The sequence below is a fragment of the Seriola dumerili genome, unplaced genomic scaffold (genome assembly GCF_002260705.1).
Source record: "Seriola dumerili isolate Sdu_G_001 unplaced genomic scaffold, Sdu_1.0 BDQW01000002.1, whole genome shotgun sequence".
In the NCBI taxonomy this organism is placed as follows: Eukaryota; Metazoa; Chordata; class Actinopteri; order Carangiformes; family Carangidae; genus Seriola; species Seriola dumerili.
In genome coordinates this window covers 11308373-11320486 of record NW_019174257.1, presented here as the reverse complement: position 1 = coordinate 11320486, position 12114 = coordinate 11308373, and the positions used below count along the sequence as shown (strand labels likewise).

General features: G+C 38.4%; 2 protein-coding genes across 2 annotated transcripts; one reads left to right on the top strand and one right to left on the bottom strand.

Moving 5' to 3' along the window:
- Nucleotides 1–688: 688 nt before the first annotated feature.
- LOC111237871 (trace amine-associated receptor 13c-like) lies at nt 689–1992 on the bottom strand. The gene is made up of 2 exons (XM_022767205.1): nt 1826–1992; nt 689–1490 (listed from the first exon to the last, which is right to left on the bottom strand). Exons 1-2 carry the CDS (start codon nt 1990–1992, stop codon nt 689–691), a joined length of 969 nt encoding a protein of 322 aa, XP_022622926.1.
- Nucleotides 1993–5305: 3313 nt separating this feature from the next.
- Nucleotides 5306–10281, top strand: henmt1 (HEN methyltransferase 1). The gene is made up of 9 exons (XM_022766763.1): nt 5306–5380; nt 5652–5764; nt 6760–6894; nt 7102–7284; nt 7460–7646; nt 8478–8595; nt 8853–8982; nt 9406–9569; nt 10172–10281. The coding sequence occupies exons 1-9, from the start codon at nt 5306–5308 to the stop codon at nt 10279–10281; spliced, it is 1215 nt and encodes a 404-aa protein (XP_022622484.1).
- The last annotated feature ends 1833 nt before the right edge of the window (nt 10282–12114 follow it).

Sequence of the window (12114 nt, the reverse complement as noted above, 5' to 3'; positions counted from 1 at the left end):
GGTTTGGCAAATTTGCTTGAAAACTTACTTACAAAATAGTTGCCTAATTTACCATGGGTTGATTAATGAATTAATTAACCATTGCAGCTCATTATCTTGTGGGTAAACATTTCATTTTCTAATTTTGAGAATGCACACAAATTGACAAACAGCTCATGTTCCTGATGAGGAGCCCTCACTAGTCAAGTCATATTATACCCCAACCCATTAAATTTTTTTTACAGATATACATATAGGATATTTCAATGTTTTACACCTTCTGTTGCTGATGTTTGCTGACCTCGTTTCTATCCTACACATCTGCTTGTTAAATTAAAAAATTTATAAAAAAATGTAATATATTAAAAATAAACGGAAAAAAATACAATATTGCAATTGCAATATTAAGTCTGCCCCTATTCCTCACTCATAAAAAGTGCTCAGGTGTTAAAGTACACTCCACTGACATGAAACATGTTCAGTACATTTTCTAAACCAAGGTTGACAACTCCATTAAATTCAATGGTACAGGTCGTTTCAAAAGCATAGTGGTTTCAAATATGAATGTTTTTTTTTTTTTCGCTGTGACATTTTGCTTTTCTGTATTCATTAAAAATGATTGTGAACTGATAGTATGCAGTTAAAACAGTTTACTACACCTTCCATTAGACAGAATTTACCCCATTTAAGTACAGTATATTTCTTTTCTCTACATGATCTTGGTCTCACAGGAACCTGGCTGCAGTATCTGAAGGCTCACAATGAGTTTAATTGTTTTTCTAAACCACGGGTAGTAAAAGGCATAGATCAGAGGATTGAAACTGGAGTTACAGAAAAAGAGCCAAATTGTAACTGGTGAGTCAACAACTGTGGTGTCCTGTCCAGCCAGAGAGGGGGTGTAGTATGGACAGAGACAGAGTATAAACACAAAAAGGACAATACCAAGAGTCCTCGCAGCCCTCATCTCAGATTTCTTCACAGTCACGGTGTTTGATTTGACATCTGCAGCTTGAGACCTCATGACTCGAGCCTGTGACACAGCCACCACAAACACTCTCGTATACAGAACTATGATGATAGTAACGGGGCCGAAGAAGGTGAGAACCAAGTCTACCGCCCCTGAAATGTAGTTTATGGTGACTGCACATTCTTGGTAGCAGGAATCAGACTTACCTATTTGTGAAAAGTGATCTTTCATTATTATTAAGTTGTAGGTAACAGAGCAGAACCAACACACAGACACGCAGATTTTAACTCTGCTTGTCGTCATCCTGGAAGAATAGTGCAGAGGCTCACAGATAGCCACGTAACGGTCCACTGATATGAGGACCATGGTGCTGACAGAGGTGGAGGTGAGGATGAAGCCCAACAGGTACAAAAGGGCACATGTGATTTGATCCATGCACCAAGACTGCACCAAGACGACTGCAGTCGGCATCACTACAAGGCCCAGGAGCAAGTCGGACACAGCCAGGGAGAGGAGGAGGAGGTTGGTGGGGGTGTGGAGCTGCCTGAGGAGGAAGAATATGATAAATGATAGTTTCTTCATGGTGTCATATTCAGTGTAAATAAGTTTAGATCACAGCAATTGTTGTGAGAATACAGGCAAAATATGGAAAGTGGGATTTTATGTTTATAGACACGGCAACATGAAAACCAAACATGCCAAATAAAGCTGTACAGTTTATCATGATTACTGCTATTGTGATACATTTATACAGAAAAAACTTTTCTTTTATAAGCAAAACGACAGAGATCTCTGGCTTGTCTTACACACAAAGCTTCCATCCATTAACTAAACCCATACACACTATTAGCTGTTATATTTCAAGAAAAGCGTATGTGCCTGAAGTGGGAGATGGAGATGATGACCAACAAGTTGAGCATCACCGTGAGCACAGCGATGCAGTACAGCAGCGTTTTGATGAGTACGGCCTCGGGAGTGACAGGCATTAACCTGCAGGAGGAGTTGAGGGCAGGGGTACAGAGGTTATCTTCCAGTGTCTCCACCATCATGAGAGGGAGTGACTGCAGCTCCGAGCAGAGAGCTGTTGAGTTGTAGCAGCCCCCCCCCCCCCCCCGGACTGACGTTTTCACGAGATGAGATATTTTATCTTCTTCATTTGTATCGGCCTCCCTCCCTCTCCCACTCTTGTCCCTCACCACACACTGCCTCCCATCAGCTTGTTTTTTCTCCAGCTCCAACAATTTCATCATTCTCTCACCACTCCATTTTTGTCCTCCCTCTTTCAAAATACCACTGTGCACTAATCCCCATCTCTTTCACCCTGTTTTTGCCAAGATGTATATAATATATATTGAAAATAGACTAAAAGTCACAGACCTCAGTGTGTTTATTGGATCTACAAAGAAGCAGTTTCTGAAAACTGTTGACAGCGTGTTCTGTGGATTATAATAATAATAGTAATGATACATTTTATTTACAGGCATTCAAGGACACCTTACAGCACACAGTAAAGGATAAGCATAATAATGCAAGTGCAAGGCATAAAATACCAAATAATCACGTACAAAGCATAAAATAAAGACTGAATTAGAATAAATGTAATTGCATAAAAATAAATACGATTAAGTGCTGGTGTTGGAGTAAAAGTGAGTAGGCATTTTCTACAGAAACAGGGACACTATATTTGTAAAGACATGCTGCACTTGAATGTAATGTCTTTGCAGCACTGTGAGCACATAAAACAAATCTTCATTCACCTCCATTTCAGTGGTGGTAGCAAAAAATCTCAGAGATAAATATCTCAAAACTTGGGCACATAAAACAAACTATCTATCTATCTATATATATATATGTCAGTACACTTAAAATTAAAGCTGCTCTTATATAAAAATAGATGAAATGTCAACATGTGATGTGAAAGTCTTTTAGTGCATTGTTTTGATGTTACAGCCCCCAACTTTACTACTCTGGTTCACTCTCATCGCTCTCATCAGTGTTGTTTTTGGCCTCAGCAGCAGTTTGTTCGGCAAAAAAATGGCTGACAGACACAGTTAGCAACTAGTTGGTGAACACAGTGGAGAATTTAGCAGCTAAAGAGCCACATATTTCCCTCAGCAGTTGGTGGAGTCCAACCGGTACCAATTGTCAAAAAGCAGGGTAAATATCGGGCTTAAATTCATCAGGTGGACATAGATATGAAAAATATACAATATACAAATGAATGCTAATGTTGCGTTCTGTCTTATGTGTACATTAGCCATTGTTTGCCAACACATGCACCATATCAACTTTATCTGCTGTTAATAGTAAATTCAAAATAATTCATTCGAATTTGGGAAAACCAGACCTTAAACCAAGTACTTTTAATTGCTTAAGTCTGGTGTTTTCAATTGCTAGTCAAATGCAAAGTGACAGAACAGGAGCTGCCCTTTGTTCTTATTACAGTAGCATATTCAGTATCAAATTTGTAATTTTGCAATGTAGTTACAGGTCACAAAGTCAGGCAATTACTGGTTGTCGTGAATATATATTTTTCTGTGATTTTAAAAATGATAAATTGATAAATCTTGAAAAGACCCATGTTTGTTCAGATTAACAAAGCCTTCAAATTATTGCCATAATAGGATTTTTTTCACAGCAGACATTTTGACTTATCTTTGAAGAAAAAGCACATGTGTTTCTAATTACATAAACGATGGCTCTGTTCTATTCAGGGGTCCCAATAAGCCAAGACAGCGTGACAGCGAGGCGGCATGCTCATCACAGGGACCCTGAAACTGAAGCAGCTAAATTCAAGTCAGCCATCATGAAGTTAATATTATCTATCCTTGTACTTTTCCTACTGTAACATCTCAAAATGTATTCACTGGAAAGGGACTATACTGTAGTATTTCTTTTTTTACATAAACCATAGTGCCTTTTAAAAATGCATTAATCACTGTGAATCTCTCTGATGACCATAAGCTACAATGTTGTTCAAAAATATGTTATGAAATGAAATAATCCGTTATAATAAGAACATTTCTACTATGACATGTTTTTTCCCCTCAAGGTGTCAATAAAACACTCCTGTACCCGTATACAACTGCACTCTGACTCATAACAGAGCCCCATATCTTACTTGGATATTTCCAATTTAGACTTTATATGTCATTTTTATAATTTTGGCCTTGAGACTGAAAGGCAAAGCAGCACATACTGTTCTGGGAATACAACTGTCATTGTTTCCAAACTAGTATTACATCATGTGTTGATGAGAGACTGAATGATGTGTTTATGGCGTGAGGTTTGTTTTCTTAACACCTTTGATTGGAGGCATGCCCTGTGGTTTGAGACATCATTATTTATCAAGAAGGTGTGAAGCACCAACATGCAATATGGCCCATAATTGGTAGGATAATGACATGGTGTTTGTCAGTTTAGGGAATATCATATTGTCTTAGGCATTAGTCAGTTTAGGAAGAAATATTAACATGACTATAAGTCACAGCCACTCACAGCAAAATAATCTGCAACTATTTTCATAATTGCTTTGTCATTTAAGTAATTTTTTAATCACGAATGCTATAAATTCTTTATAATTTTAAGACATACAAGGCCCCCCACCCCTCATACATAGATGCGAGACAACCAAACTGAAATCAGTGGCATCTCTTTGTGGTCATCTTGCATTCCTTTGTATATGTTTGGTATCTATTTGTTGTCCTTCTGTAGTTGATTTATCTCTCTGTAGCCATTTCACATAGTTTTTTTTTTATGTCTCTTCGTAGTTGCTTTGTGTCTCTTTATAGTTGTTTTATGTTTTTGTGTTTGGTTTGTGTCTTTTTGCATTTGTTTGTATCGCTGTGGTCCCGTCTACATCTTTCTCACATCACAATCTTCGGGGTCCTTTTCTGCCTCTTTGTAGTTCTTTGTGTATTTCTGTTGTTGCTTTATGTCTCTTTGTGGTTGCTTTGAGATAGGCTCATTTAGTAAACCATCCGTGGATAAGACAAAACAAACTATTAGCTGTTTACTTGAAAAAATGAAGGATACATCTTGACCTGCTGCCTCAGAAGAAGTCATGGGATCAACAAAGTCAGTGGGATTCATCCTCTGGGGAGCATGGATGTCTAAACATGTGATCCATCCAGATGGAGGTTAAGAATTTGTGCCTGAATATAAGTGGTGGACCGAGCAATCCCTAAACCTATGTGTGGCTCAACTACTTTAAAAGTGGAAAATGTGCCTTCACAACCACACACCTGTCTTTGGTTTACAAGTATCGCCTAATGTAAAAAAAAAAAAAAACATTGACAAAGATAATAACAACAGCGCCATCTAGAGACCGGCGGAGTGATACGTTAGCTAAACGTCAAGATGTTCAGTCCACCGCTTCACAGGCAGAGACATCAATTTGTCATTGATTTTGTCAAGAGGAACAAACCTAAAAAGGTAGCTAACATCATAATGAAGAAGAACATATTTATTTTACACACCTTAGCTTCAATGCTGACGTTTGTTTGGGCGACCGAAGCTAACTTAGTAGCTAACCGCCGAACCAGTTAAAGCTAACGTTAGCTACAGTCGGTTGTAGTATCAATTGCCCCTTGCGAGGCTTTGCGTTCATTGCTGTGATAACTTTTAACATTTTGTTCCCTGGAGCCAAAGGTTTATTCCTCTGGCCGATTAAAACTCTCACACGTCTTGTCGCTGTCCTCCTCAGGTGGTGGACCTGGGGTGTAGTGAGTGTAGCCTCCTCCAAAAGCTCAGGTTTCACCGTGAAGTTGAACTTCTGGTTGGAGTGGACATCAACGGGACCACAGTCAAGAAAAAGATGTATGTATGTAAATCAAAGGTGTATCTGACTGAATACTTTATAATTCATGGTTGAAATAAGCGTTTTCTTCTTCTGATATCAGTATATGCATGATGTATCACGGTATGGCAGGTGCACATTATGTAGAGCTCGTTATTTTCTGACATTTCAAAGACTAAAACAGACAGTTTAATTGATAATGACAAATAAGCGTTTTTTTGCAGCAATAGATTGATGCAAGGTTACACACAATTGTCAAATTAAAGTTTAATGTAAAGAGGTGTGTTGCAAAACTGCAGTTTACATTATTTTATATACATTAAGTACATGTGTTGTTGGTATTTGAGGTGAAAAGATGTAACTACAACTCATGCAGCAAACAGACAAGAAAAAATTGCTTTTCTTCTAATATTAATGCCCGTTGTTTTCTCTTTCTTCTCAATAATCAGTGACATATGCAAAAGGTCGGGACTTAGTAACGAAACGAAACAATGTCAAGCACATGTTTCAACACAATATGATAATATCACTATACTAAATGTTGATAAATGATTTCACTGAATTATTGCCCAGTTTGATATTGTTATTAAATCAGTTACCTGACTAAGAGATACGTCTGGACAAGTGTACCACATGTGAAACCATTTCAAACACAAGCTTAATCTAAAGGGTTGGATTCACATCCAAATATTTGTAGTTCCTTTGGTAAAGACCAAAAGTACTGAAAGCAAACAACATAATCAACATCAAAAATAGTCAAAAACATTTCATATTAATTGTCAACCTTAAGAAGTTGAAACTATTTCCAGATGTGGCTGGTAAGAAAAAAAGTCAGCTGTCTTCATGAACCTCTTCTCGATCTGCTGAGTGGATAAGAGGTAAAAAAAATAAATAAAGTGATTGTCAAAGCATCGGTTGATCTTTGACTCCTCATTCACCTTGTGTGTCTTGTTGTTGTGGTAACTTTCACTGTGTGGACTGATAATGTGTACACTCTGCTTGTATCTTCTGCCAGGCACGGATTAGCTCCTATATCAACTGACTATCTGCAGCTAAGTTATGATCAGCTGCGCATTGAGCTGTATCAGGGCTCAGTCACACAAAAAGACGCCCGACTCAGAGGATTTGATCTTGTGACCAGTATAGAGCTGTAAGTGGCTGCTCTTGTAATGTTAAGGCTCAGCGTCTTAAAGCATCTGTCAGTATTAACGAATCTTTTTCATATATTTTATTGTTCTTTTGATTGTGTATTTTTCTCTCTGTCTGTCTTTCTCTCTTTGTCGATTTCATCTTTCTATTGCCGTCTGTCGCTCTGTGCCAATATTTATCACCTTGTATCCTCCCTGGTTGTGTCCAGCATAGAGCACCTCACTCTTGCTGATGTGAAGAGCTTCTCTGAGGTGGTGTTTGGTTACATGACCCCATTGGCGGTTATCGTCAGCACCCCGAACTCTGAGTTCAACCCCCTTCTCCCCGGACTGGTTGGTTTCAGGCACAGCGACCACAAGTTTGAGTGGACCAGGACAGAGTTCAGATCCTGGTACAGTATGGTGTTTTTAAAAATCCATGTTAAGATGTGTTTGATTTTTGATGTGGAGAGTATTAATGAGGATTGTAGTGGCGGAAAATATCAATGGGTGAATCGAACCAGAAGTCATCAGTGCTGTTAAATGATTTGAACTGAATTTAGTTTGGAAAAACTACACCCTCCTCAGGGCTCTGAAGGTGTGTTTGGAGTTCGGTTATGAGGTGGAGTTCACTGGTGTTGGACAGGCTCCGTCAGGCCAGCAGGAGGGAGTCGGCTTCTGCTCTCAGATCGGGGTGTTTCGCCGGCACGGGGTGAGAGATGGCTGCAACATGCTGCTGGGTGACGATGCAGAGGATGTTTTTTCATACACACTGGTGAGTATGTTTAATTTTATATATTACTGGTGTGTTGGACTTTCTGGTGGACCAGAGTTGGTTGCGTCTTAGCTCCTCCCTACAGGGATGTGAGAGTAGGATGTGAAGACGAGAAGTGAGGATGGGAGAATTGTACTTCCCAATTTCAACGTCCCTGTTGTTGTGAAGAAATAAAAACACCTGGTGCTTAATGACTGCGGCTCCAATACAGATTATAGATCTACTGCAGTGTCCGTGTGTCCTGCAATGTTACTGATAGAATTGACACCAACATTTTGTCAATTACTGAAAACAGACATTAATGAACAGTAAAAACAGCTTTTAATGCTCAAATAAAAAAACTGATTTGCTTATGATAGGCTGCAGGTACAGTTACTCTGCTTTTAAACAGCATTAGGTAATTTTTAAGCTTTAGTGGCCTCTGCTGGTTGCTCCTACGAACTACAGTGAAGGTAGATTTGACACCTGTACCACACCCATGTACAGATCACCCTCAATGTTCCCTTGAAAGAGGGAAACCTGTAACTCACACAGTCACAAAGTCTAATTTTGATAATAGACACAAGTAAACTGGACAGGCAGATTATTTTCTTTTGTAAAAGTGTGATGTAAGAAAATAAATCTTTAGGTCTGATGTTCTTTTCACTGGTGTAAACAAATATTGACCTGCTAGAATTGATTAGCATTGATGTCGGTAGCTAGAGATTTTTTATGATAACTATGACAGCACAAATATCACATCTCAAACAGCAAAAGTTTCTCTTGATTATCCATATGTACAGATCCAAGCTCTGATTTTTGATATATGTCTTTTATGTGTTTCTATATCAGCTGTACAGTATAAACTATCCCAGCCTGCGTGACAACAACACCCTGCGGAGGGTCCTGGTGAGCGAGGTGTTGTATTGGGCAGAAAAGCTAAAGAGTGGATGGATGGAGGAGAGAACTGGTGAGGGGAGTGGTGCTTATACACTGTGCCAGACTGCGGCAGGAGGAGAGGGATGTGTCTCAGAGCGATGCATGGAGATGGAAGAGAAGCAAACAGGTGAATATCCCACAGCAGTTCTCAAGTTAAAAGTTTGGAACGTGTTTGTACTTCCAGAGTGTTGAATGTAGGTGTTTTTGATTAACTTGATTAATTGTACACTTATAAAACACATTTTTTTCTCTCTTTTTTTTCTACCTACTCAAATGTCACACCTTCAGCATGTGGAGCAGAGATGAGAAGTCTAGTAGTGCAGTGTGGGAGAAGTGTGTCAGAGGATCAGGAAGAAGAGGAGGAAGATGTATTTTGGAAAAAAAGCCAAAGACAACAAGATTCTTGCACATTGCGCAGGTGAGTTTCCTCAAGGAAGATGAGGTGGAATAGTATTGCCACAGTAAATTAGAAATAAGCAAATTATGAACAGGACCTGTGGTGCTATTTTGGAAGATACTGTCTTCTCTTCCAGTACAGTTTTCTTAATAACCTTTAATGCCTTGCCAATAATTAAAGAGTATCGGAAAAGCCCAACCCAACTTCTCAACTTTTCCTCCCAAATTTTAAAATTTTAAAATTTTGATATTTGTACTTATATCTGTTTACATGTAGCTGCCAGTAAAAAGCAGCTATGTTGTGGCCGTCATATTTCTTTCATTCAGCTAAAACTTTTCAACCATACTTTATTCTTCATATTAAGATAGTATTAAGCTGAGACACAGCCATATCCTCCAGCTAGTAACCACTTTCATTTTTATTGCCTTTTGTCTCTGCTGGTAGGTGTGTATCCGTACCACTGGATGTACTGTGGTCCTGCTGCCCCAAAATCAGTGCCTTGACTGGAAGTGTCAGTAATCTCAGACATCTACTCCTGGATGAACCCGAAGTTAAACTCAGCCAGGACGGCGCTGCTGTGCTTGTCAATTACCAGGAACAAGGCACTGGTACCATGTGATCAGTTTTGTTACTTTTTTAAAAGTGTAAAATGTCAACATTAATATATTAGAAGGGAAAGAATGTACTGTATAAGAAGATGTATGAGAAGTTATTCCCCTAGTAGTTTATATATTTCCTCTCCACTAGTGATGTTGCTGGTGATATCACATGATACTCAATCCTGCCAATGATGGCCCATTGTTCACTGATCTACAGGTGGTGGTAACATACCCAGATGTGCAGCAATGCAAAAAAAAAAAAGTCAGAGAAGAAGACTGCAAACTTGATAGATAGATATTAACAATACTGGATTGAAAATTGGCTTTGCAGTTGTTTTTTTTTTTTAGGATGAAAATGCATTTTTCTTGTTTATCAGGCCTCAAAGATAAACACTGTGTTTTGGTGAGTAACACCGAATGTAAAAAGTGCAATACTAAGGTTAGTCCAGCTGATGTCGCCATTTTGACCGCACATTAGTGGTTCAGTGGTTCACAAAGCTTAGTCTCCACAATCACCACTAGCTTGTAAAAAATAATGTATCATCAGCCTATGAATTTGATGACTGAATAATTCTGTGGTTGTGACTCTGGTCATTCATTTGTGTTGTTAGACCTTGAAGGAGAGGAGGATCATAATGATTTGGAGGACAGCGGGTATGCAGAGGCCAGGCAGGACTCCCACACTGCTGAACAAGAGGAAGACTGGGAGGCAAATGTTTGATCTGGAGGATGGAGCTTTGTTTTCAGGACAAGTAGGTGATTTGTTCAGATTTGATAAAGGAAATTAGAAGCAATCAAAGGCTTTCCCTGGCTTTACAGTGCAAGTTGAACTCACACATCCTAAGATACACTGTTAAAACTTTTGGATTTGTTAGATGGCTTGTTTGGACTGCAACTTTGTGTTTTGAGTATGAATAAAATGTCTTAAGGTGGGTCAATGAAGACAGAATATCCACTGGCCTCTAAAATATCACTGTACAGACTGAAAACCACTTAGAAAATCCAAATGTAAAAATCACAATAAAACTCTAAATATGAGAAAATGTTCATATTGTGAATGCTGTGAATTATACCACAGGTTGGAGGGGGATCTGTATTTGCTGAGGCTTTTAAACGGTTTAATTCAGTGCAAGGTACACGTTTGAAGCATCCAGTACACTTGTTAAGGAAGCAAATGTTGGTCGAAAGAACAAGTCTGTAACAGGTAACACTGGACAGTGTCAAAACAGCGCAGAACATCACTTTACAGGAGAATACGTCTTACAGTTTTATATAGACAACAGCTTCACAGAAGAGAAGAAGCAACCATGTTTGTAACAACATGTTAGGTACCAAGATGAACATACCTGTGACGCACAGGTAAAACAAGTGATTTTTATCCAAAAAGACAAAAAAAAAAAAAAAAATCTGGTTGACATTTGGTAGCTATACACTTAATACTGTCTTAACTATGTAGTGCGAATGTTTTTTTTACCCTAAACAATAAAATATTTAGCTAAAATATGGCACAATATCAGCAATGAAAGATTCAAATACAAAGACACCGATATCCTATAGATGTGATTTTCAACACAGGACATTTAAACCATGCTGAACATAAAAAAAAGACACACAAATACAAAATGAGAACACTGATTTACAGTTATACACTGATATTTGTGCAGATATCTGCTTTTAACAATAAGTAATGAGAACCAAATGACTCTACATGCTGGACAGCCAAGTGAAATTGTTCCTTCAGTGTGAAAATTTGAGATTAAAAGATGGCACAATATCAAATTAGGAAAAAGATGATGTGTCAAGTTCTGCACGCTAACAAAAGGACATCTTAATCATGCAGAACACAAACATAAAAACAGAACACTGACGTATAGTTAAAACACCATACACTGATGATGCTTGTGCAGATATTGATATAACATGTATATAGTTTATCTAGAAGAGGGTGTATCCCACTTCTGCTATGGGTTATAACAGGAGACTGAAGATTGCAGATACTGTATAGACTGTTTGCTAGTTATAATTTGTCTAGTATTGTCATTACAGGTTATGCATAGGCCTGAGAAGATCTGTGTACTTTGGCTAATTTGCTCTCAGTCTAACAAATTGTAACCTAATCCCCTATTAGGTTAGAAATGCAAATGGTCTATATGCATGACACAAGCAGGATCTCAAAATTCTCAGTAGATTTATATTGTTGTTACATTAGATTTCTTTCTGTAGAACTAATCGTATATGAATCTGACTGCTTGAGCCAACAGTTGATATGTTGCTACTGTTGTTTAGTGTTGTCTTCATGGCAGTGGGTTACTTAAACTAGTCTTTCACTGTACTGTATACTGCAGTGTTGAAATTGTCTATGCCTAACAGGAGCTTTGATTTGTTCACTGATATAAGCCGCCCGGTCAACAGGCGAGCTCAGAGAAATATAGCTGAAAAGCGTAGATATAAAATAGATACGCATCTGAAACACTGGGATTTATACCCATTCAAGCGTATTTACCATAAGAGCCACTATTCTGTCCAGCATTTACTGCCCTACATAGGCAGAGAG

Bases quoted from the DNA above. Each gene is read 5' to 3' on its own strand.
- LOC111237871 (XM_022767205.1), bottom strand. From the start codon at position 1,992: ATGGTGGAGACACTGGAAGATAACCTCTGTACCCCTGCCCTCAACTCC. The intron at 1,491-1,825 runs GCACATACGCTT...CTTCCTCCTCAG, and splicing joins ATCTCCATCTCCCACTTCAG to GCAGCTCCACACCCCCACCA.
- henmt1 (XM_022766763.1), top strand. From the start codon at position 5,306: ATGTTCAGTCCACCGCTTCACAGGCAGAGACATCAATTTGTCATTGAT. The intron at 6,895-7,101 runs GTAAGTGGCTGC...GGTTGTGTCCAG, and splicing joins CTTGTGACCAGTATAGAGCT to CATAGAGCACCTCACTCTTG. The intron at 8,596-8,852 runs GTGAGGGGAGTG...TCACACCTTCAG, and splicing joins ATGGATGGAGGAGAGAACTG to CATGTGGAGCAGAGATGAGA.